Source organism: Centroberyx gerrardi, chromosome 9 (genome assembly GCF_048128805.1).
Source record: "Centroberyx gerrardi isolate f3 chromosome 9, fCenGer3.hap1.cur.20231027, whole genome shotgun sequence".
Lineage (NCBI taxonomy): Eukaryota > Metazoa > Chordata > Actinopteri > Beryciformes > Berycidae > Centroberyx > Centroberyx gerrardi.
In genome coordinates, this window is record NC_136005.1 from 7,615,947 (window position 1) to 7,642,885 (window position 26,939).

The 26,939-nt window shown below is 41.1% G+C and overlaps 1 protein-coding gene across 1 annotated transcript in view; it reads left to right on the forward strand.

Annotated features, from left to right (window-relative positions):
- Nucleotides 1-26,939, forward strand: part of adgrl2a (adhesion G protein-coupled receptor L2a) — a 94,645-nt gene that overhangs the window by 20,383 nt on the left and 47,323 nt on the right. Inside the window, exons 2-3 of the mRNA XM_078285448.1 lie at nt 1,223-1,402; nt 19,174-19,387. Coding sequence (XP_078141574.1) covers nt 1,327-1,402; nt 19,174-19,387 — 290 coding nt within the window. The 5' untranslated portion in view covers nt 1,223-1,326. The remainder of the gene's footprint in view (nt 1-1,222; nt 1,403-19,173; nt 19,388-26,939) is intronic.

The window sequence follows — 26,939 nt, forward strand, 5'->3', positions numbered from 1 at the left end:
GTTAAAGAAAACAGACATTGTTATGTATAATCTTTCCCATGTAGTGCAAAAAGGATGAGTTCAATATTTGATATTGCATATTGACATTTGATTTATAATAAAACAAATATTTTCATACAATGTTATTTCTAAAAAATAAGATTCTGAAATTCATGTCATTATTTGATCTGTGATTTTTTTTAAAATGCCCTTCTTCATTTACTACATTGACGTTTCTTTTGCTAGCTATCCAGCTAGCTAGCAAACCAATTATAATTTTTAGCTGGATGGATGGCTTTTTTTTGCTATTGTTTACTAAGCTACTATCATGGATAAATTGAGCGTTTAGTTCACTTAACATTTCCTCCAAATGTTTCCACATGTTTGATGCAGATGCAATTTACAATTGGACAGTTTCTGATGCAATTCTTATGGAGAGCCTGCAGCTCATTACATTTGTACATTTGTACTCTGTAATTAATGTAATTAAAGATGTAGCAAAGTATAATACTTCATACTTAAAGAGGTGTTAAGTAATTTATGACTTTTATCTCTATTGGCAACCAAGGAATTGCAGCAACATTGACAAGTCCTGGAACAGCTAACGGTCTTGAAATTCAGATGGGCGGGGAGCTTTTGTTCCAGAGCAGAAAGTACGGGCTGCAGAGTGAGTTAGAAAGCCAGAAATGTCAGCACCTGGCAAAGTAATCATTTAATCACTGAGACACTGGTAATGATCAACAAACCTTTAAACCCCCAGACTTCAAAAAATACTCAAAAGAGTATAAATTATAAAGTGCTCAAAAAGATAACTAATTACTGTAACCAGAGTAAATGTAATTCGTCACTTCCACCTTTGGGCGCGGGAGATAACTGAGCACCTCTGGCTGACAGGTTATGAGGAGATGGACAGGGCGGGGCTTATCTGTGGGTTGACAGTGTTGGTCCCACCCACCCCCCCCTAGTGAAATGGTCAGCACTTAGCTTCCATTAAGGGATTTCCCTTCTCAGGATTATTGACCTTCTGGGCTTATTTTACTGGCTTGTGTGGATTTGTAGCATTTCACAGTTTTGAGGTTTGTCACATTTTTGCAATGGAGGCAGAAATGTATGTGCGGCATCAAGTGCTTTGTGATAAAGACGTGACAGGGTAAATTCCTCTGTGAAGTTACACAGGGAGAGAACATGCAGACGGGATACCTTTCCCACCCGAGCTGAACGTCTCCCTTGCTCTCCCCCGCAGGTGAGAGGATCAAAGATGAGCATCTCTGAGACCTGTTGGCTTGGACTTTTTTAACCACGTTTGTCAGAAGCTAAACCTGCCACAGACCTTCCACACCCGGCGCCATGGCATGCTCCCTGTGGAAACTACACACCTTCTGCTGGTTCCTCGTCGCACTAGCCCAAGTACAGTCCACAGAGGGTAAGTACATATGAAACAGTCTTCTTCGGTCTTCTTTTCTTCTTCTTCTTTCTTTATTTTCTAAAACGATTACAATACTGAATTGTTTTCAAGCCCGTATTTTTTTATTTTCAAGTGTCTGTTGAATGAGCATTGTTTCAGCGACAGGCTGTCACATGAAAAGTTCGGTGCCAGAAAAATATTCATCTCGTTCTCGTATTTAGAAATGCGGAATGAGCGGTGAAATTGTGACTCCAGCCAGAGCCGCTCCTCTGAGTGCATGCGATGCTTGTGTGAGTAATGCAGCTCTGAGGACAGTGGGCACAGGCGGATGGGGGATAATCTTGAGTGGTTTCATTAGTTGGTAAATTGTGATTTGTCTGAGATTTTCCGCTTCAAAGCGTCAGTTGTCCCCAGTGGCATCAGAGCGGGATCCATTTGTAATTTCTTCGCTGAAATTTTCTGTCTCATGGCAAGCCCACATAGATCTCACACCTCGAAAAATATAAAGCTTGTGTGTTTTAATCATAGTGTATTTAGCTTTGATTAAACCACCCTGAACTGCATCATAATTATGAGCTTTACGCTTCCAAACTATACCTCGCAAACTGTATTCGTGCACATATTGGTGCTTAATGACAAGAACAGTGGTTCATTACATAGGATATTTGACGATTGGATTTAGAATAAACCAAACTTGGCATGTTTTCAATGCAATATATTAGAGGAGCCATTACTGCTTTGGTTCGTTAGTGCCGACTTTTGAGGCTCTTGGCAACTGTTCGCTATGCCTACCGTATTGATTTTGATGAACTCGATAAAGTAGGCTATTGATTTAAGTTTGGAAGGCATGATTTTTTGCAGTGCTTAATTTATACCCTAGATGAGTCACACTGACACAGTTATGCTGGGATGATACCATATGTGTGTGTCTCATGCAATGTCATACATATTTTGCTGTGGCCCAGATTTAGTATTTCTTATGTGAGTTTTGTTGAAAGTTAAGTAGTGCGTAGCCTGTGGGCTTAAAAGAATTTAGGAATCACAGAGGTTAATAGCGACGGTAATCATATTCCCTATATGTCTGCACACTGAGATATCGTCCTCGAAATCAGCCGCAGGCAGTGACAAGCGTTGGCAATTGTGGGGCCTGTGTATGTTTATGAATAAAGCCATTTATTTATGCCATTTGTCATTCACCTTTTCTTCTTGCTGGTTAGCATTCCTCTCTCCTCCTTCCCCTATCCCATCCCAGACACAGAGCTCAGCCCAGCAACAGTTCATTACAAACAATATCCTGAAGTAAACATGCTTCATTAAACTGCCTCTACCCCTAATATCTTTTTAATGCATTTTTATAATTGAATTAAATGGGTTAGTGGAATGCTGTAAATAGTTTGAAGTGTTTTTTTTTTTTTCTTTCCCTTCTTTTCACTTTTGAAGAAACTCTGCTAGACACAGCCAAGATTGATAGCTGCGGGGGGTTGTTCTCCTCTTTGACCTCCTTCTATGAAATACATGTCTCATCTTCCACATTTGACTCCATGGCTGGACTCGTGTCCCCAAGTATGCATGTCCTTGATCTGTATTCGCTGAGCTGACTCACTGCCATTCAAAACCTTTCCTCTCCTACTTTCATTATTTTTTCACATCTTAGCCCTGTAAAATTGCTTGTATAGGCTTCCATCCATGTCCCCAGTAGCCGAGTCAGTGACATTAGTTTCCTATATTGATTTTCCTTATTATTTTAATTATGCTATATATGGCATAGTCTTCTACATATCAAAGGAACCCATTAGCCTAGAGCCTTTCGACCCAATGATGTGGAATCAGCCGCATACGATTCTGCTGTATACGGTAACACAGTCAGTACAGAAAACCTACTGCTTTGGAGATACCATTTGTCCTTTTTTGTCCCTCTTCTGGACTGCTGCACCTTCAACACAATATTGGTTACAGTTGTGGTTACATTACATTGTGCTTTACTACAGCTACTAACACCACAACTACAACAACTGTAATTATTATTCTGTTATAATAGACGTAGTTCCATCCTTGCACTCTGATTGGTTAAAGATCTGTTCTAAATATGCTGATAATTCCCATAAAGCATGGGCAGCTGTACTTCATTGGTTGCAATGCCAAGTCTTGGTAACCAGGCAGTTTGTTAGTGATCTTTCTTGTGTTATTCTTATATATGTATACCATTTTGTCGGAAACTTTTCAGCCAGTGCTCATAGCTTGGTAATCGTTGTATAAAAGCTATAGTACCCAGGAGGGCCTGCTTATGACGAAAATGCAGTAAGTAAGATGGGGAGCTCTTATGAATAATTTGAGTAACGAGGCTCACACTGAGTTGATGTTCAACAGTGTATGCTAAAGCAATGAGCGGGGTTGTTTTCAGTATACCAACATAAATTGGTTCCTGAAATACAGCCATATTAAAGTATAATGGTATAATATGGCACTAGGCCGTGTAACAAGAAGGACATAGACAACAGACAATAAAGTGTTAGAGAGTTGCCGACATCAGTTCAGAACAGACTGCTGCTCTGTCTGTTATTTTGATCAGTGTGCTCTGCTTCGGCCGGCTTCGATGGTGCTGCATCAACACAAGTCTGCCCCTCTGGCATTCGGAGTGATCACCTTTGAAGCTACAGCTTTATTTCCCTTGTCCTAGCGGAGCCTAATGTGAATGTCACCATAGCAACATAGCAAAAGTGAGACAGAATGAAGTAATAATGTTTTTGCAAACTTAAAATACAGTCTGATTTTCCCGTATAACACATGATTAAATTGGCTCACATGCCTTCAAAACAATTTAGTCCAGTCCGGTGGGGTTGTGGGGATTTGTCTGTATCAGCGACAGAATAACAATTCACACCTAGCTCAGCCATGCGCTCTCTTCAAAGGCTTTCCCGAGGAATGTAAGCATTAAGGAGAGAGGCCGAATTAGAGAGCAGAGCAAGGATTCAGTGTTAAGAGATAGGGATGGCAAAGTTTGCAACGTGTTAGACAGGGTGCCAGGAATATATTGTGTGTATATAGAAAAGACATTTGTGTATGTAATATTTTTCTGATATTTCTCTGGTATTGATGCATCTCCCATTAATATCAACTACTTTACCATTTTGAAACGTTCACATTAATCAGGAAACATGATCGGTTGGTGAATAAAATCAGTGTATTGCTAAAATGTCAGCTTTTCAGGAATTTGGAAAAAAAACGTCTTTTTCAGATTGATGGCCATGCATTTTGAAATTAGATAACGGCTTTAGAATGATTTTTTTCTTGAAAACTTCACAAAACATAAAGCACCATGTAAACTTTCTATGGAAGTAAAAACGAAAGAAAATGCAAAACTCTGTGAAGTAATTCTTGAGGATTTTACATGAAAACAGTGATTGTTTTCTGTAGGTTGCATGCTCTTGTTTTCATGGAAAGGCACAGGAACACACAGGTTCAGCTACTTTGGAGTCTGTGCTGGTTATCTCTGCGAGGTAAAGGGTACACAAAGAGCATGCCGTGATATGAAAGCCATTTCTAAGTCTTTCAGTGGCAGAACTTGTGTGAACAAGCCTGACACAGAGAATTTCTGTTCCCTCCACATACCCTGAAACCAGACTATTGTTTCTTCTCAAAGCTTGAAATGTTTGAAGTACTTGAGATTTCTCAAGGGCAACAGGGAAGGGCACCTTTAAAAGTCCTCTTTTTGTACCATGTAAAAGGAAAAGAAAAGAGACTTTAAGCCTTCACCGCAAGGTAAATGGAGTGAAATAGACAATCAAGGCGTTCTGAAATGTAATTACTGGAAATAAAAGCCCAGGGCTTAATTTGAGCCAGAACCTGCCAGAACAGGATCCAGCACCTCTCACTGCTGTTCCGCCACCTATTTGCTATGGCTTGCCACTTAACGTAGCAATGGGAATGTATTCGTATAACCTTGTAAAGATGGCCAATCCTACAGGTCTCTCCACACAGAACTTTGAACTGTACTTGCGAGCCCGCCTGTTACCTACTTATATTTAAGCAGGTTCATAGTGGCCATGGAAAGATGATTTTTAAATGGGTCTGAAATTATATTAATAAATGAATTGCAGCTAAGCTATGTAAACTGTTACACTATTTACGAGCAAAAGCCAATCAAGTAAAATGTAAATCCAAATGGAAAGCGCTCCTAGGTGCAGTAAGAGCGTCTTTAAAAGTTTTGATGTATAGGTTGTCCTCATTATGCTCATTGGTTGAATAATCTGCTTTCCATTCTCTCCACTAGGGGCATCTGTCCTAACAGTCTAGCATACACACGTTGTTTGTAAAAGGACATCAAAATGCTATCTCTAATATGAGCATTTGTAGACCCAGTAGCATTTTTTGAAGTAGCAATTTGTGCCATACTTTGTCTACGTGAAAGAGAATACTCTTCCACTACACAATGCATGTTCCCTGACCTCTTAATTTGGTATTTAAGCCCTGGTAAAGCCTGGCCCATAGCAAATATGTTAATACAAACAAATAATATCTTAGGTAATTGTTTTATGAAATGAGTGCTTATTAAGCACAAGTTTCCCCAGCTTCCAATTTATTTTGCATTTGAAAGAGCACTAAAAAACAGTTAAGGCTAAAGGGGCGAATTCTCCCTTTGTCTCTTGTGTCTTTAGTAAACAGCTTCTGTTGGTTTCGTCTTTCCTCCTCCTGCTTGATGTCACCCTGGTTGTTTGTGGCAGACTGTGGAATCTGGCTTCCCACGGAGCCGGGCCGGCGTGGGGCCTGTGTACGAAGGCCCACCATGCTGTCATGGCTCTTTCATCGCCGGCCAGCCTTGGCCAATAAGGAGATAAGGGGACAATGGCTGGGAGAGCAAGCAGTGGCAAGGTGTAACCACAGCCCCTGGGTCTCCTCCCTGCTGAGCACTTCAAATCCTCATTAGGATTTTCAGCAAAGGAAGGAGGGATTTTCTGGATTAGGGCTTTGTCACAGCTGGCTCCAGGTTGGTGTTTGTCATGCAAGAGCATGGCAAGGCTCTGACATGTAGCCACCCTCCTCCCCACCACCCCCTTCCCTTCCCTTCCCTTCCCTTCCCACCCAAACACAGATCCTCCCTTCACCTGGCTACTGAGGCAGTCAAAGAATGTGAAATTAACCCAAAACGGATGAAACACATGATTATTAGCTTAGTGCCCTTGCCTACGGTTTTTATCGCTATTCTAGTGGCCCATGTCAGGTGTCTGTGGGTTTGGGCTGCTGCATCAGCATTCTTGTTAATGGTTATTTATGCAGAGATAACCTTGGGAAACATCATTAGTTTGCTGTTTGCTGTCGCCGTCCATAACTCTTGCTGAGATCTCAGCCGTTACACTGATTTGGCAGTCCAGACAGGAGACACAATGCCTTGTTTCAACTGCAGTTGCACTCCTCAGTTTGTCAGTTGTAGCTGGGGCACGGTAAACAGTAATTTATGAATCTATTTATCCACCTGTCTCTTAACTTCTCACTTTTTTCAAGGTTCCAGGGCCATGTATTTTTTCCTTTATAAATTGAAGCAAAGGGTATTTCTTTGGGGAGCTGTGGCTAGTTGTTTAATTAAGTTGTGAGGCTGGTGAACTTCATGAGCAAAACAACAGGATTGTGTTCCTTGACGTGTTGCTCCACCTCTAACATGGTCCTTAATTGGTTTTCAGACTTGTCTAGCAGAGTGGTTCAGCATGACAGAGCTTCAGACTCAGAGTGGAACCTATCTCCTCTATCATTCTCTGTGCTGATCTTTGTGGATAATGGGCATTCGCACTGGTCCCGTGGGACCCTCACTGGGTGGGATCTCAGGCACCCTAGATTAGTCATCTACCCACATCTCCCTATCTGCCTTGTACTTTGCTCTCATGCTTTGTCTCGTTCTATTCTTGCCAAGGGAGAATTATGTGGGTCTCAAACAAGTATATCCCAAACAATCTACCAAACATGCTCTGATAGCCGTAGAGTCTGTTCTCTGAATACCAAAGAAGGAAAAACAGATATGACTTATCAATCTCCTGTGCAGTGGCCTATATCCAAACAGCAATTATTCATGGAACATTTATTGTTTTGCGTTTTTGTTGGTTGCCTCTAATCTGGCCACGGCCGACGTGACTGCCGGTATGTGGGAATCTTTGCGTAAAGAATCTGCGATTTCTCAAAGCGATAGGCCTCCGTTTTAGAAGTTGTGCTCTTGTGCTGGCTTGCTGCTGTGTTGCGTGTTAGCTATTCGTTGTGTCTGCGGAGTGGAGAAGTGGCTTTAGCACAAGATTTCTACCGGCTTTGAATTTAAAGGCGCTGGTATATGTCGCACCAAAGCATACGTACTCAGCATATACCCAAAGCGACCTGTTTGATAATGGAAATAACACAGGCTCTTTATCAAAGTTCATTGTTTGGTGTTGCTGGAGCCTGTGTACTGGACATCAAGGACTGCAGACAGTCACAAGGACTACTGATGAAGTGCTGTCTGGAAGGGCTGGATGAGGAGAATGCTTTTGATTATCCAATGTAGATGGCATTTAAAAAGGAGCCAGCATGTACACCTCGGGCCAGACAAATGAACCAGCTCAGTAGAGGTCAAAGGCTAAATGTAGTCTGGTTTCCTGTTTGCTACCGTAATATTGTGGAATTTTAAGGTGATTAGACTCAACAGTATTAGGGTCACATGGAGTGCAATATTCACTTCATGTGACTTAAACAAGCTCGAGCTTTTTCTGTTAATTAGAGAAGCACGTCAAGTGTGTGAGACTTCAAATGAATGGTGTGTGATAGGATGGTTCAACTGTTACTTTGCAGCCTGTAGAGTGTGTTTTTACTTTTTTACAGCGAACTCCTATTTGAGCAACAAGAGCAACTGATGGATAAATGTCTTATGTGAACTGCTATTTATGAAACCATCAACTCATGGCTGTGAGGTTTCCATTCCATATCAGCTGAAATACATACAGTGTAAACAGCAACAATCTGCAGGTGTTCAAGGGGTATGTAATCATAGCTTTTCATTGTGAACATGCTGTTGAAAGGCATGTGCACTGAGGCAGAGAAAAGCGTGGTTATGATTTCAACGTACGGCATGCAATGAAAACTGATTGCAGAATATGTTGATACGGTGGAGCCACTCGTGTAATGGGCACATTCTCTCTAAGAGAACTTAGCAATATATCCAAAGGCTGATCGTTTCACAGATTTCACAATTTCACTCTCAAGAGCCGGATGCAAGATATTCCTGGTTGCCCTTAGTAAAATCCTTTTTGTCCTCTTGCTTTCAGTCCTGATTTAGAGCTGCCATAAATCCTAAAGAGGCTCCTGTAAACGAGGGGTGGTGGAGGTACGCCCATAAATATAAAGGGTTTAGGACCAGAGCCTTATGAAGGTACTCCGAGTGCCCACTTATGGAGCTAGTTTCACTCGTACATATTTTCCACTTTTGTTCAATGGTCTCATAGTCCTTTCTTGTCTGACCACAGGCAGGCAACTATAGCATTCACTCAGTTATTAAGCTATTTTATCCAATTGCCCGGTTTTCGTAGGTCATCATTTAGAGTCCAGAAGTCATTAAGTGCTGATTTACTTGCTGTCAAACGCGGCACACGTCCGCCCGGCCCTTGGTGCTACAGCGGATCAGTATGACCTCACCCCCCCTGTGAGTCAGACTTTGACCTTGTGAGTCATTATGACCCCCGAGTGCCTCCGTATGTCAAGGGCTCAGTCCGCTGCTCTTAGGCAACACTCTCAAATAAATGATGGGCTGAACAAACAGTCATTAAGACAATGTGGCGGATTCCCCCTGTGGGAGCACATTACCAATCAATATCAAAGGAAATAAGTCATTTTGAATCAATCCCCTTTAGTATGTGAGGGGGTCTTTATGATATTGACTCAGCTCAGCTGGAGCACTGAAGCTCGCTTAATAGTTGCCCTTGTACCCTAATTTCCACGCCACTTTTTCCTCCCCACAATTCCCCAAATTATTTTTAAATAGCCAACAAGCAATAATTAAGGCCGATAAGCATGAGAGACGTCTGATAAACCCTTAAATGAGAACTTCAAAACGCCCCTGCTGTGACAGCGTGAGGGCTGGAAACAGATGGAGGAGTGAGAATGGTAGGAAGCAGGCTAAGTCCATGGACTCAATTCAAAGGTTAATCCAAATGTGAAATTGTCTAATCGAAAAAAAAAAAAAAATGTCGAGGGGAACCGTCTTTGAAAAGTTTGAACAATCAGTTCACTGGAGAGAAAAAATACATATGAGATGGAAGGTCATCAAGATTATATTCAGCCTCTGGATTATAATGAATAGTAGCCAATAATTCCATGATGAATTGAAACAAGAGTAAAATTCAATTTTAGCTCGGCCAGCTTCTCTTCAATTCAGTTATTATGAGATGGATTCCTTGAACTGCAGAAAATCTGTAGATAATAGCCTGTGATAAAAAACAGAATTCCTCCATTGAAAACAGAAGAAATAAATCACTGTTGATTTTTTCCCCTTGTGTTACATGTATCAAATGAGTACCGTCTAGGTGTGCAGAGTGTGTGCATAACCTTGAGTGAGCCCAGCCAGGAAACAAAAGCCTGGGAGGCCGGCGTATCAGTCTGAATAAAATAGCATTGTGTCACATAACAATTGGCCTAACCTAGAAGGCTGTTCCAGCGAGTCTCCAGTCAGGTCTGAATAAGAGCTGCATAAAGAATTCAGTTGGAGCAGCAGTAGTGTCATCGGGGCATGACTACCCGGTTGGTCAGGGAATTTAAATGCCAGGTGGGGGTCAGTTGAAGCACTAGCTGAATAATGTGGCACAAATGCATACACATGAGAGCCTCCTGACTGCCCTAGTGTAGGGAAGAGGAAACACTGCTGTGGTCTGTGAGGAAGTGCACTTTGGGACAGCAAACCAAGCAGAAGGACCCCTCTCATTTGCGTGTGCTGCCACTGTTGACCCATGGGGGAATGTTTCCTTATTGAATCGAGGAGCATCAAATGCTTCATTGGAGCAGAGAAGGAAGTCTGGACTCCCCGATGTCGCCAGCTCAATTTTTTATCATTTGGAATGGAAAGACTGTGGAAATGATGTAGACCAGAGGAAGAGTCAACAAACACAAAGCAAATGCAATCTGAAAGGTCTTTCGCAAGGAATATGACTGTGTTGCTCACATCCTTATCGCAGCGATTAAACTCTGGATGACTTGATATTTTCTGAAGTAATGTCACTGATAAGGCTGAGTAATGGAGTCCAAAGATCTTGTTGTCACAAAAGCCACCATAACCCTTAGCAGGGACTGCTAAGAGCGTTTCTCTTCAGGAATGACTCATAGAATCAGTTTATTATTAATCAAACAAAAGGCTGCATTGCACGTATGAACCGCAATTCATTTCACTTTCAGTTCACACAGTTCAAAATGTGAATTGAAACTGCAGTTCACATAATGATGAAGCTTTTATTCTCATTTCTTTACCAATTGAATACGAGGCACTTTTTGTGGTGAAAGTTTTCCATCTTTGAAATAATCAATTGAGGAAGTGAAAGTATTTTCACTTCCTGAATGAATAAAGATTCAACTGAATTTACCATAACTCTATTGTAATGCAAAGTGCAAAAAGCCTTTACCTGCTTTTGTCAATCTCCAAATGTATTGTATAGTAAGGATCAAACCTGCCACTGCACATTTCTCTGGAGCCATGGGACAAAATTTACTGTGTGATGGTCATCGCAGCCATTTCATTACGTGAAGATGTCCTTGCTTTTTTGTGTGACCTAAAAAGCCCCCCCCGCCGCCCCCCTCCTCCTGGCCCCAGGGCTATCCGATATTAGACGGTGAGATGACATTGTGTGCTTGTGCGAGTGCAGTCAGCCGACATGTGCAGATGATGTGAAGTCAATAATGCATTATGAAAAAAGGGGATTTATGACCTTGATGAGCCCCATAGAGCTTAATTAGGCCTAAAGGTTGATTTACATACAAGTGTACATGGAATCTGATGAGGCTCTGTTTTCCTGCTGGCGCAGTGCAGTTTCATTTCGTCTGTCGGCAACACTTGATGCCTTCTGTCTGTTCAAATTCTAAGGAATATAATAAAGAAACAAGCAGAAACGTATCATGCTTACCTGCCTCTCTCATTATTTTGTCTTTTTATATGTAATTTAATATGTTTTTACTTGATCACACAGAGTAAAACCATCAATTCCCGGGCTACTGGATCAGATCTCTTTGTTAGCCAAACTATGCAAATTGTGTGCAAAGACGGCATTTGTCTCTGTATAGGCTTGTGTGTCTACTGCTGGTAAGTGCTGGTTGGAGACGAGGAGTGGGGGTAAAATCTACAAAGTCTCTGACTGGGTAAATTTCTGTTTAAAGAATCCCAGCTGAACACCAAAGTGGGAATAAAAAAAATAAATAAAAAAAAAACAACACGAGAGGCTTTTTTTTTTTTTTTCATGGTGTCTATCCAGAGATAAATGACAAGATATTTTTCAGAGTCATGTACCTATATCAAAGATGCTCCTGATAGCCCCCCTGCTGTTGCTATGGAAGGAGCAGAGATGTAAATGAACTGGAGCGAATTGGATGGTGGAGAATACAAATGAGGTTGGAATGCTCGTTCCCCTGCTGCTCATTGCTTCTTCTTCTCCCTATCTTGCTCTCTCTCTCTCTCTCTCTCTCTCTCCCTCTCTCTCTCCATTTCCCTCTTTCTGTCTGGATGCATTCAGGTTGGTTTCAAAGACCTAACATTAACCAGTATTCCACATATTTTCACACTACTATAATGTGATAAGGGATTTTACTACTTTTTTGATGTTCCATTGTCCTAGTTGAAAATGAGTCGGGATCTCTTTTACTTTTAAAATGTCTCTTAAAGCAAAGACCGCTACGAATACAGCCAAATTCCTTTTTCAGTTTGCATTGTGATGATGTCTTGGCTTAAGACAGAATGGATGAAATAAGCACAGGAAAAAATTCAATGGTTTCCCCCAAAAAAAGAACACTGTGGTTTCACTGATCATCTCTGATATAGATATGAGCCAACATGTTGATGTGTCAATGCATTCTATGCGATGCAAGTCGTAGTTTCGACATCTGTTTTCAAAGAGTTTAATAGGCCACAGATGTTATGGGCAAAATTACAGAGAAGAAAACCTCTACATAAGTGACTGTCTTTTACTGTTAGCCATGCCCAAAAATGACATCAAATTTCAACACAGCAAAGGGGGAAAAAAACAGGAGCCGAGCTGTGAGGTAAAGTTAATGTTGAGAAATTCAAAAGGATGTTAATATCTGTCGGACCAGTAGTGTAATTCTTTTTTACAATGGCCACACAGAGTCAGCAGTCTACCTCGTACCCTGCTGTTCGGTTGGCTCATTCAGCTCGGAAATATGCAATATTTTGCCTCTGCTCCTCCCCTGTGTGGACCTGACTTCTTAAGAATACATGCTGTTGTAAAGGATATCTCTGGATTATAGAATCAGCACTGTGGGAAGAGTCTTGACTTAAAGGTTTCTTTTCCTTCACAGACTTCCTTTGCTTGTACCCGTGAGGGGAGGGGAGCGGGGTGGGGTGGCAGAACCTGGAGGACTCAAGCTGTGTTTCCTGTGGCTCCAAGCTAATGCTATAGGCCACACTCTTCTTTCACCCCAAATCCCCCCAGCAAGCGACCTTGTCGGCTCAGGAGCGCAGAATAATGGCAGGCCGCGCAGAGATGCTAGCTCATTTACAAGCAGCTGTTTAGCACTCGTCGGAACAACAAGGAAAATCAAAGGGCTGCGTTAACAGTAGACGACAAGCATCAGGAGCGTCCCCGTCACACTTCTCATTGGCTCTCGACAGGAAAATTATCTGGTTTCACATCAAAATAATCTGGAGACCTCCTTTGTCCTCTGGCCACAATGGTGGCGGTGTGAGCGGCTGAATGGGCCTTTTGATCAGCCTCTGCTTTGCCCCTTGACTAACTCTGGAGGCTTGTGTAACTCAAGTTACACAGGGTCATTTTAATATGAAAACCATTTACTGGATGCAAGATAGCGCTGATAAAAAGCAGAATAGTTTCTCTTTTATGTTGCGTAATCAGTGTCTAACAATGGTGGAATCATTTTTAGGCGTCGAGGTCGCCCCCATATACCATATGGCCATTTCAGAGCATTTTAGTTGCGTGTACATGGTCTTTAGCATGTTCCATGTATGTTTGATAACGTCGATGTCCAGAATTGTGGGGTTTAGTTCCTACATAGATGCCGAAGATCCTAATGACTCCCCATTTGTGTGAAATAGGAAGACATTTTGTTCATTACCTCCGCTTCAGTGACACTCATATCCTGGCAGATGGTCACTTTCCAATTGATTTGGCTCGTCTGAGAAAAAATGAATTAAAACATTACAGCACCGGAGAGACTGTGCCTAATAGGTCCCCCTTACATACAGGATTTTCTCGCCATTCTTCAGCCGCATATTCTGTATTGGCTCAATGTCATTGGAAAGGTTAAACATGATAGTAAATGCCAACCTGGGAAGCTTTAAATAGAGGTGCTTCATTGGAGTAATAAAGTGCTGTAACCCATGGAAACAGAGGACCATGGCACCAATCAAAATCAATTAGCGGCATGTTAGCGATAACACCCACGTATAATCAGCACGTGGTGCAGGTTGAGTGATCTGCATTGAAAAAAAAAAAAATACACAAAAAGCACTTTGGTAGCCAATCGTAGCTGTGTATTAGCGGACAAAATAAAAAAAATGTAGTCTTTCCCTATTGCTCCGGTTCTAATTTCCACCTCTACAATAGGTATATGTTCAGTGTTATTTACTAGGGCTTACAAGTTAATTACAGTCTGTGGAAAGAGAGAGTCGGGGGGCCCTACTGAATGCTTGCCATTGTACTATGGCATAGGCGCCTGATCACTCCTGAGTTCAATGTTTGGTACATAGCCGGCAGAGAGGAATTGAAAAGCTACGCTGGTGTGGGGGGGGGGTGTGTGGGGTGGGGTGGGGGGGGTGGACTGACCAGAATGCCTGATAAGGAAGAGTGTCAACAAGGCCATGATAGGGATCTGGCCAATTATGGCACCGCTGCACCAGGTTGCCATGGACACAGGATTGAGCATTCCGCATTATATATCATTGATTATATACGCAATGATCCTTCACCCCCTTACTGTTTAATTAGTGCAGGAGGTGCATCTTTTAAAATCCCCCTCTTAGGTGCTTGAATGACAGGCATCTCTCTTTTCAGCAATGTGTTTTTTTTTTCCTTTCTTCTGCTTTGTATAGGTTTGGATGCGCTGTCACAGCTGTACATCAGAACTAGTGCAACAAGATCTCACATTTTGAGGAGGTGTCTGAAGTGTTACCAGTGATGAAAAGAAGGGGGTGTTGATTTTGCCTGTGAGTGCGTACATGTGCACTGTGTGTGTATGTGTGTGTGTGTGTGTGTGTGTGTGTGTGTGTGTGTCTGATGACCTAAAATGAACACAAGATAAAATTCCTCTCAGTTGCAGTCATGTGGGTCTGTGTTAGCGCCGCCTATGCATCAGTGCTGTACTTTGTGTGTGTGTGTGTGTGTGTGTGTGTGGCTCCATTTTGTTGGCTCAGCAGCCCCTTCTCCATGGCACAAAGCTCAGAAGTAAAAAGGCCCCTGAAACACAATATAGCAACAAGTGCTCTCAGCAGCTCTAATAAGCTGTTGAGATCCTCCTAGATGTGATTTCAGAAGACCCATCAGGAGACATACAAAACAAAAGCTTGGAAGGAAAAAATAAATTAGCTGCCTCATACAGCCAACATTTGAACAAACCGTTACATATAGAGATATATTCTTTACATGGTTTACAACCTGTAAGATGTGGAGATATGCACGGTAAATAATATCGGTGTCATGCTCTCCCTGAATTATTATGCTAATGACTCCATGAGCAAAATAATGATTACTTTTCTGGCTCATTTGAATGATGAAATTACTGTGTGAAGTGAGACAGTAAGCATGGGATTTTGTTTATGTTAGATTCACTGTGATCACATTCTTCTGTTGTAATTGCAATGCATTGTTGTGTCGGAGCATGATCGATGGTGTTTTGGTGCCTTATTATTCTCTGTATGAAAAGAGAGATATAAGTTTTATTAGAAACGGGCACAGAAGCCCTCCATTATACAATTTGGGTTTGTGGATCAGATTTTGATGCGTCAATGCAGCAGTGTATCAAAAATTAGCCTTAACATCTTTTTTCTTTTTTTTTTGGTTCGCTTGACCACGGGAAGTCTCTGCATAACATAATAATCACAGTAGAAAATAATAGTTTTTTAGGATCACGCACAGCATCAATTTTGTCGCTGCAATGGAGACAGTTTCTGCAGAATCTCATTGTGAATAGAAGAGAAAAGAATCGAGTAGGAACTTAATTGAACCCGAATGAATTGAATTGTACAGAACAGAAGAGAATAGACAGAACAGAATGTTATTGACTGTACTGTAGAGATGGTAATAATGACTCAAATCCTTTGGGCTGAAACTTGGTTGCCGGACTATTGGGTGTCCCCCTCATATGTATCGACGTGTCAGTGTCACTCATCTCCCCTGTACCAAAAATACTATCCGACACCAGGGTGAGAAAGTAGTTCAGCCCGGGGCCTAATCAATTGGGAGAGGCTTTTCGGATGTTGTTTACGAACGGGCTTTGGCTCCATGATGCACAGACCCGGCTGGAGAACAGAAGCGCGCGTAGACGACCGCACTTCTGTTTGATTTCCAGAGATCTGAACGAGAAAATGCATCATCATTTTAGTGCCTGTCGTCAGCAGCACGGTGGAAAAGTTGCCAGTGTATTTCAGTAGGAGTCTTAACGTTGTTGTTGAGCACATATGCATTTATCTCCTCATTGCCGCAGCCTCTGTTTTCCTACTTACGCAGACTGGCTGAATCGGTTCTAAATCATAAAACCAGAAGCTGAGATTTTAAAGGCTCTGCAGAGTGATTTAAGTGTTTTAGCAGTGTTCCTGGGACACGGAACATCGGTGGGTTTGGCCGCGGATTTGGAGATCAAACTTGGAGGCCTTGCACATGGCCAAGGAACCAGATCAGTTCCAGCCACAAAGTAGGCCAGTGCAAGCTAATGTATCCCGCTCAGCCATACATGACTGCTGTCCAATTGATCCATGTGAAGTCTATGTCATCTCTACTGCGAGGCAAACTAATGCAGTCCAGTCGAGGCCAATGAAGGGAAAGAAATGTGATGTTTCTTTCAAGTGTTTAAACATTCTGCCTCATTGTGATGGAGTGTGTTTTGTTGAAGATATTCATATAATGATATTTAATATACAGTATATTCATATATTGAAATCGTATATGTCTCAGCTCTTGAATGGTGGGGCCATATGGCTTTAAGTTAACCATGTTAAAATGCTTTTAAAATATCTCAGATGCACCATATGTGGCCTTGATATGAAAACTGTCTTTTTTCCTCTGGATAACAGAACTAGTGACAGAAAAGCAATGGACAGATGTTTCCATTATACATAGGCTAGTTTCAAGGCATGGTGTGAGTATAAAAATTGTAATTTGGCATTGATTGATGTATTACATAGGTTCTCATACTTATTACATAGTGTGCGGCTGACTTTTGATGGAGCTATGCTGGAATGCATTGACATGAACTCAAGATTGGCTGTCAAGTCCTGTTCCTGACATGCCATGTTTTCATTTTTTCCATTTGGGGTTTTTCTCACAAGCCAACACCTCTGATAAATTGTCTATCACCTTAAGCGTTCTTTTTTGACTCCAGAGAGAAAAGGGCTGCAAAAAAAACTTGAAGTATGGCTGAAGCCTATCAAACTTGAAAGCCTTTACTTTTTCATGCCTATTGGTCACATGAGAAAGGTTGTTGTCAAAAAGACCAAGTAGAGGAAAAAAGATGTTTCCCTCGTGATTCTATGCTCCCAAACAAATAAAGTCTGATTCAGCCAAGATAGGCTAAGACAGCTGCCCTGCTCCACAGAGATACAGCCATTGTTTACCCTCAGGTCTGCCTTGGTTAATGTAAAGCACTGAGCACCTAGGCAATACAACCTGATTGGTGCACAAACTGAGGATCAGGCAATGCAAACTGACATTTATCTTCTTTTGCAAAATACCACAGTAGCATTTCCCGGCGAGGGGTACAATACAGAATGCTAATCCCCTGCCAGTGTAGCATAGCATTTAATCAGACAAAGATAATTGTATTGGTAGTTAATTGATGAAGCAGCCAATAGGGTAAAACGAACGCAGCCTTTCCAGGCCGATTTAGCAGAGCTCAAGTCAATGGCTTTAAGTAACCTGCCGCCATACCAACATCTCACAGAATGAGTCACGAGAAGCAAAAAGCTCTTTGTAATTATAAAAAATTGCACATAAAGGGTTGGTCCGAGTTGTCCAGGTGCCAATCTGGTAAACAAATTAATGCATGAAAAGGAATAATGGCGTATTTTCCTGCTGCCTGCCTGTGAACTGAACCTCATTAGGGAGGCAGGGGCTTTGTAAACACCACCGACCTCGCCGTCAGCCAAGACAGAAAAGTTGCAGGTAACAGCACCATTATTTAAAGGCCCAAAGAGGTGACAAAGTTCTCCTCAGTAGTGCAAATGCCAGATGCCATGTCTCCACTCAAAACTGTCACTGTTGGACGCAAGGAAACAGTAGTCATGAGTCAGTGTCAGCGGTGGTTTATTCAGTCCACTGAGGGGCAGCTCTAGTTATGATTAAGGACCATCTTTTTTGGCTCTATTCCACTCTATTCTAAGAGTTGACATGTCATAGCTCTGGGAAAGCTGTCCTGACAAAAAATCCCTAATTGGGATTGGAGAAAATAGAGTAAAATAGTTCACTTTTAGCCTAACAGCTATTTGGCATTGTTCACATTTACAGAGTACAAAGCCACAATATTGATTTTTGTCTCCCCCCACCCCACCCCAACACACACACACACACACACACACACACACACAAGTTTTTCTTCTTTTCCCCCAGCCTCCCGACAGCCCTCCCTTCGATTGTCAGTGCTGTAAAATGGATTAAATTACACTCTCATGTTGTACAGATGCTTGTTGTGCTTTTTCTTTTTGGATAGAAAAATGGGTATTGCAAGTAAACCACAAGCTTCCAATGATAGACTCCGGAATGGCGGTGCGTTCCCATATTGAAATGAAAGACAGGACTTTTAAAAAAAAAAAAAAAGGCAGTGTGTCAAAGGAACCAGTGGGAGCTGACTGATTCAAAACATTGTCAAATAAAATCTAAATGGAGTCAGACATTTTACCGTTGCATCAATCCTCAAATTTGGATATTACATGTGGATCAGTGTGCTTGGATATATGATCTTTAGGGCTTACAATGCTCCAGACATTTTAACCCACAAACTAGTCTTTAATGACAGTCATTGATTGTTATTCAGGACCATTTTGGGAGTGTTGGTGACATACTGACTCCATCAGCCCACTGGTGCTGCTGAGATCTGAACTGTTCGCTCAATATATTGATGTGAGTCGGGCCAGTAGTCCAACTGTAGCTTCACTGTTCACCCACCAGTGTTACTCATATGGCTAAACTATGACATTGTCATTGAAACAAAACAAGAAAGAGCATACATAAATATGCTGTCTTTGTTTATATCTAGAACATCGACCTATGATATCCTGCCTTCCACCTTTCCCCCCGTCTTCGTCTTTCTCAGCCCGGCTACGCGTCTCCCTTTGATTTCCAATTGTACTGATAGAAGTCTCTCTCTCTCTCGCTCTGTGTCTCTCTCTTCTTCTCCCTCAGGGTTTAGTCGGGCTGCCCTGCCATTCGGCTTAGTACGGAGAGAGCTGTCCTGTGAGGGTTACCCCATCGACCTGCGGTGTCCAGGAAGTGATGTCATAATGATCGAGAGTGCCAACTATGGGCGAACAGACGACAAGATCTGCGACGCCGACCCTTTCCAGATGGAGAACATCAACTGCTACCTCCCGGATGCCTACAAGATCATGTCACAAAGGTAAAACTGCATAAAATACTTTCTTTTCCAAAATGAGCCATCCACCAAAAGTGTTGGAACTCTTACAAAATGATTAATGTAACAAAATCAACAAATTCTGCTGCTTTGGAAAGGATAATTGGCAACTTAAGTCCGCAGTTGGCAAAAGATAATGCTTCTATAGACTGGCAGAGCAGATATTACTAAAGGATGAATTTCAGGAAATATTTTATTTTTAAATGGATGTATAGCACTTCCACCTCCACATGCACTAAAAAGTCTTGGACTCCAAAAAGAATATCACCATTTACCTATTTATGGTGCAGAAAGTGCTTTATCCAATCATTGCCTCAGAGCATTTGCTTAACTCCTAGAGATTGCTCTTCTTCTGTGGTCCATCGGTAAATCCTGTTGGTCAGATTAAGGTCAGACTCTTGGCAGGACCGGCCCAAAGATGCTCCATTTCTCCTAGACTCTCGCTGCTCGACCACAGAGATGTCCGACATTTTAAAGTCACTCGTTCTCTAGTCATCACTCTTGTGCAGAGGACTGTGATTCAGTGGAAAATCGACGCAGGTGCATGGACTTACGTGCACGCCCACACACACACACACACACACAGCTCAGTGGGGCGCCACTGGCAACACTGTATACATGAGACCTTATACATGAGACCAGTTGTCACATAGGGATGCCATCTGAGCCAAAGTGCACAGGATGGAATGACATATGAGTGCCACAGAGAGAGATATTGGACGGTATGAGACTGTCAGCAACTCTTGCGCGCCGCCTTGGGAAATAAAAAATAATGAAATAAAACAGCAGAGCCCTTGTATTCAGGGGGGTTATTGTCAAGCCCTATTTGATGAAGTCAGATAGCTGACTCACATTGTCTGTCTTGAGAGGCTGCGGCCTCCCTGTTCCCTCCTTGTGGCCCTGGGTATTACGCCGGCCTCAGCCACACTCGCAGAGAAACAGTCCACTGAAGCACAAATACTGACCCAGCAGGAGCCGGCTGACAGCAAATCCAGCAGTCAGTAGTCAAAGCTTTCCACTGGCTTCTTTATACGACTCCGGCTCATTCCTCACATACATATCCCGAGAGTGCCAGAGATCTTACTTCTAATGTTTTTTTTAAATGCTATTTTTTTTTTTTTTGTGGCATTTGAATGTCAATTTTGAGATATCGCGCATAGAGCGAGTGAGAAATGTCTGCGCTCTAACGAAAAGCGGTGTGGAACAGGAGGTTTGTCCCAGGTGCGTGGGTTCAAAAATCAAATCGTAGACAAAAAGAATCCAGCAAGAGCTTGCACACTGATAAGAAAGGAAGAAATCCAAAAGACGCCAACTGATGCAAAAAAGGACTGACATTTATTTACATAACACAGATAATTTTTATTTTAAATTTTTTTTTATCAGTGTGCAAGTTCTCGTGAGATACTGTGCATGATATGGCGTTCGTACAGTATATATATATAGATATAGATATTCTCCATGGATAGATTGACTGTGTGGAGATAAACATATTTGTGAAAATCATTGCATTATGTATGTGAAAATGAGCCATAAATTATAAGGCGCACGCTTTATTTCCTATGCATACTGTAATAACAGTGTTTGCATAATCAATGCACAAACTTAAAAAACAATCCATTGTCATGAAAATAGATTTAGGGACAGCTTGACTAGCACCCAATATTGCATATGGGACTAATTAGTGATTTTTCTTTTCCATTTATTTATAGCAATAGACTCAAATAGGAAGTAAATCTAATGAAACAATGCCTCTGCTGCCAAAAATAACTATCTTCAAACGGGAAATGTGCTGAATTTCTTTGCTTATTTGGAATACAGTTTTGGTCTGATAGCTAGGAGGTCCGAGCGCTCCACATCTCCGCAAGTCAAAACTCTGCCTCCTGCTGTAAGCCCAGTTTAAATTTTCCATATGTGGGGCAACCCACTGCTCACTGTGTATGGAAAAAAAAAAAAAAAAAGTATTTCCTACTGTACAGTCTCCATCAATAAAGAATTGAAGAGCCGCCAATATTTGTTTCTATAATTACCCTGGCCTACTAATTTAAGTCTGGGGGAAAAAAATCACATTAGCACTTGTGTGGAAAACTGTGTTCACTTTTAAACATCCTAAATTGATGTGTTCCTGAAGTGTGGAGAATTGGATTGAGGCTTCACTGAGTTTGACAGATCCTGTTGGCACTCCAAGTTGTTTTTATATCTGGCTGGCATATTATATTCATGAGCACAATGATTTTATGAAAATAGCCTTAGGACTGTTGTGGCTCAATTAGAACATTCAGCTGCAAGCAATTAGTCGACTCAAGTGGGTGATAATCTGTACAGGAATTTTTCACGTGGACACCTCCCTAGCAGATGTGAAATTGCATGGCAGTACAGTTTGAAATAATGAATTCATTGATACTAATATTCAGGGATGTGATTTTTCATGTTTTTCTTCCCAGGATTTTAGTGGGTTTTTTTTAATCAGTTGCGCTACTACAACTGCAATAATGACTACAACTTATACTACCTTCACAGATAATGTCTCTCCCAGCATACAAAAATTATAATTTAAATGTATTGAAATATTATTCTGTAATACACTTAGTCGTACATAAGCGCACCATCTGGCGCTTAACTATTATTGATTCTAATCTGACCACCAGTGCTTATCGCAGTACCTTGAGGACTAGTAAAGATGACAATGGCACATCTTGATTAATAATTTTCACAAAAAAGAACATATTAAGATATAAGATATGAATAAGTGGCTTACAGCTATTGATTTCTATTTTGACTAATGAGCTTCATTGTAAGTATTCAATAACAAGGTCATTGATTGCTGTAACATGACATGGCTGGGTCCTGCTGTGCCTGTGGATCATGGGTTTTCCAAAGGGCGTATCATTGACTAGAATGATCAATGGAGATAGCTGTCTAATAAGGGACGTGAAATTCATCAGTGCGATTTCAGGACAGCTGTGAGTTAGACTGAGGCGATTTAATTTCTAAATAATTAGTAAAAGAACCAAAAAAAGGGAAATCTGCACTCTTGAAAAGATATCTTGATTTATTTTACATGTTTAAAATAAAAAATATGCAGCTTGGCAAAGTGAAAAGACAACGTTTCGCCTGTAAAATAAATCAATCAAGATATCTTTTTGAGAGTGTGAATTTCCCCTTTTTTTGGTTCTTGAATTAAGCCTATTTGAAATCGACGCACCAGAAAAGCCTAATTTTATGTCCATTTTCCTACCCAGCATATGGACTTTCTTAGTCATCAAATAATTAGTATGAACAGGATCATTACCATTCACAGCTGTGTATTAGAAAAGTTTTATTCCGAAATGAAATACCAACCACTTGAAAAATGACACATGCTGTTACAAAATATTCTTGATGCTAAAGTTTGTATGGAAGGTTTTAGCTGACTAAAAATGTAGTAATAATAATAATAAGTGACTAATAGGAAGTGATCTAATAACATTAAAGAGAGTGTAATCAGTTTTATTTTCCAAGTATTTGTCAATAAAAGTAAGGAAATGTATTTAAATGGATATACTGTGTTGTTGGGTGTAATTAGGCCATATGTTAATATTCTTGCTTTATTTGTTCTCATAGTGGGACAAAGTTAGAATGTCCATCAGGTTTTGGGAGCTGAATGATGCTGGGTGCTTACACTATTTATATCAGTGACAGGAATGCTTGCAAGGCTCTCCGAGGAGCGCCATCGTTGCCGCCTGACAGCACAGTGCCTTGTACTTCCTCTCTGTACATACGCTGTTTGTGTTTATTTAAAGCACAGCAGATTAAGATTTCATAAAGGTCCAGATTCAAGTTGGGCGTTCCAGAGGGGTGGACAGAAGTTCATGAGGCATGAAACTACTCTAATAGGAGTATGTTTATGGTCAAGACTATCATTGATGAAGTGGTAAATAAAAAAAAACATCTGTGAAATACACTACAGTATGACCAGTGAGTGATCCTCATTAGGCAACAACTGCAAATACAAACAAAAAACGATTATGAAAATGTATAATTGGGTCTATAAGTCAATTTCTCACATTAAAAGATGTGTAAAATGAGTTTTTGTAGGTTTACTAACATAAATATTTTTTCCCGTCAAATACACACAGGTTTTCTCTAAATCTCCATCTGTTGTGCTCCATACAATATAAGAATTTTCAGATAAATCAATCATCAGAAAGCACTATCAAGGGCAGTCAGCAGCGCTGCATTCTGCCTGTCTAAAAAGCTCAGATTTAGACCTACAGAGTGTCACAATAGTATTTCTGTTGCCTCCTGTGGCATGACAATATACCATTGCTGGTTTAAAAATCAATAGGTGAGATGGAGAGAAGCGAGTCAGGCAGCGTTTCCTCCTGGCTTGGTGAAAGGCTGGAACCCTCCTATTGAGCAGCATTGGCAGCTCCAGTAAATATAGCATAAACACAAGCATATGACAGTAATTACAAGTTTCTGGGATGTCTCGCCCGGATATTGGGTCAGACCTCAAGTTGAAAGCTGGATGCTAACGGTTAATTTCTAACGACCTATTTCCTGAAACATTATTAGACCACCCCCTTGGAAAATGCTCTAAATATACTGATATTGAAGGTGATTACATGCCTAGTGCATGTGTGTGTATGTGTGTGTGTGTGTTCTTTTTGCAACACATTGTTTCTTTTGCTGCCATTCTGTGGCCCTGGAAATGATTTAATTTTTCAATGGCCTGTCTGCTATCAACAGGCTGGCCTCTTGAGAGAGATGTCTGCCTTGATAATTGTGCCATGAACCTCATCAGCATTTCAGATGAAATGGAGCTAGACGGGTCACTTTGAGTTTAACAGACGCTAATTTGATTGAAATTCAAACTGGGAGCACCGGGAAGTAAATTGTCCCTCTTTCTGTAATGTGCTCCCCTCACTCATGTCGCCCTTCTCCTCCAGTTACACAGCGATTGTTTTTGCTGCTGCTGCTATTTCTTATATTGTGAATTCCAAATGGCTGCTTGGGTCTTGTGAAAGCTGGGAAGCGGGAAAACCGAGCAGTTGGCAAAACAATCTCAGATGCAAGAGTTTAGGAGCATCCTTAGATGTAAGTAACTCCTCTATGAACCCATTTCGGTGGATATGTGTAGCATTTTTCTCACTTGAGGCAATTTATTATTCAATTAGCCCCTTATCTCGCTGTCCAATTATTCCTTTGACATGCTTTATGATGGCAGTGGGAAAGGTTAAATTGCATGTGGGTACATGGTATCAGGAGTGCTATCAGTTACACCTTGTTGGCATCTTATCACACCCCGTCCTGCTGTCAGCACCGAGTGCTCATTTCTAAAGGAGATTTGCATCAAATCCGAGCAGCGTTTTCTACGACGCTCTAATTGTGCTGATGTCTGGCTCTCCCAAAAGGTCAGAGATGTGATGGGATTAGATTTGGAATACCTCATTGTGATTAACAGGCCAGCAGGGAAAATGGAGGCAGCGAAAGTAGAAGCTCGCTGTCTCCGTCCATCATTCAGGTTTCACTCCAGTGCAGAGTAACAAGGTAACAAGTTGGACTTATCCGCATCACTGTACTTGAGAAAAAATTGAGTGACACATTTTTGAATATTTTAAAATAATTAAACACATAGATAGATAGATAGATAGATAGATAGACAGATAGATAGATACTTTTGCTCAAATGTAAATCACTTTTTAGTGGGCAACTGGTTCACTTGGCTAATTATTCTCACTCTGATTGAAGTAAAATTTAACCGAAGTATCAGTACTTACATAAAATACATCAGTACTCTTTCCAATTTTGCTTCAAAAGAATGAGCAATCAAGGTATTTATAAAAATCACTCTGGAGAAAAGCTGCCTTTGACTTAATATTCATTATGTACGTACTTAATTACTATATAGCCTCAGACTATCAAAAGTTAGTTGGAGATATCATATTTTACGTGTATTTAATTAGTCTGCATTTTGAGACTTGTGCCCTGGCAGGCCCAAACGGTGAACTTTTTATGGGAGAAATTTCAATTACATGCTCTCTTCCAAATGGAGGACTAGGACTTTGCATAGAAGAAGTCATTAGGGCTTTCTCAATTGGTCTCAGGAGAAGCCCGTGGTTTCACAGATGAGACAGAATCAGAGCCACACAATCCCATAGATCAGGGGCCCCTGCTCCTCGGCTATAAAATTAGGGCAATACATCAGAAAGAGCCATCAACACTTATGCCAACATTGATTCAAAGGAAATATGAGAGAATATTTTCCCTGTCCAATGCTTCCCTCCTGTTGTTTAAATACATTTGCCCGAGAAACACTGACAGGTCTATGTCTTATTAGTGTCATGAATTTTATTTGTGATATTATTCTGTTTCATAGGCCTATGTTGTATAAGCCAGGCATTCATTTCCTGTTCTCATTGCAGTCTGTTAGGTAAAGCATTGTAATTTGTATTGCTCTTGCATGATATGCTTATGCATGAGCAAAAGGGACAGAATCATCAAAGTGACCACATAAAATATGGAAAGCGCTGCAGAGTCATGAAATATTACCTGCGAAAAAAGTGTTACATTATGGACCCAGCATGAGGTGCATGTTTTAATTCCGAAACGGTAATTCATTTCCATAAAAACAAATACAGTATGCTGATATTCTCATCTGTTATCACACATGGAGGTCATTAATAAAGTGAAATGCCACTTGAGACCCCCGCAAAACGCATTCACACACACACACAAACACACACACACAAATGCACAGCAATATGGCCTTGTGACCGTTGAGAATATACAGTCGGTGTGCTGATTTTACAACACTGCTTTTACTAATGCTAAAAGCAAAACAAATCACATTTTTCTTGCTTTGACAAAATAAAAAACTGATCACTAACACATGTATTTGAAGAAACTACAGTTGGGAATTATTTTAATTGGCATAGATGCTGATTGAGAGAAGTAGAAGTGGATGAGTAGGAGGGAGAAGAAGAAGCATGGGAAAAAATGAAAATGGACTTGCGAGATTAATTGCTTTCATGCTTGGTCAGAAAAAAAAAGAAAAAGTGTAATGGCTAATTCTGTTCCCTGCTGTTGTTGTGATTTAGTGGGTTTTTCATTTGAACACAGGGGCCGTTTGTTCAAGTTGCTGGGTGGATTTTTGTGCTGCATACGGTGGCGAGCCACTGTACACCGCATGCGCTCATGGTATGCGGCGAGGACTCAGTTGTTTTCAATCTGAAACCAAAACAGCGCCGATTTCCAGCCCCCTGTGTCTGTTTCCATGCTATACACCTCAACGGTAACCAACTCTCCTCTGTTCCACTGCGCTATCTAATATTATATTAATAACACAGGGACGCAGAGCAGTGATTACCTCAGCAGCCCAAAACAAAAGCAAAACCCAAAGCACAATACAATGCAACCAGTAATACATTTTCCAATGATCTGCTGTAAATGGGCGCACTGGTCTGTGATAAGAAGAAACAAATGTTATCTCTGGTCCCTGCTAAATCAGCAGAACAGAGTTATTGATCTGGCTCCTCACACCGCCGATAGAATTCTA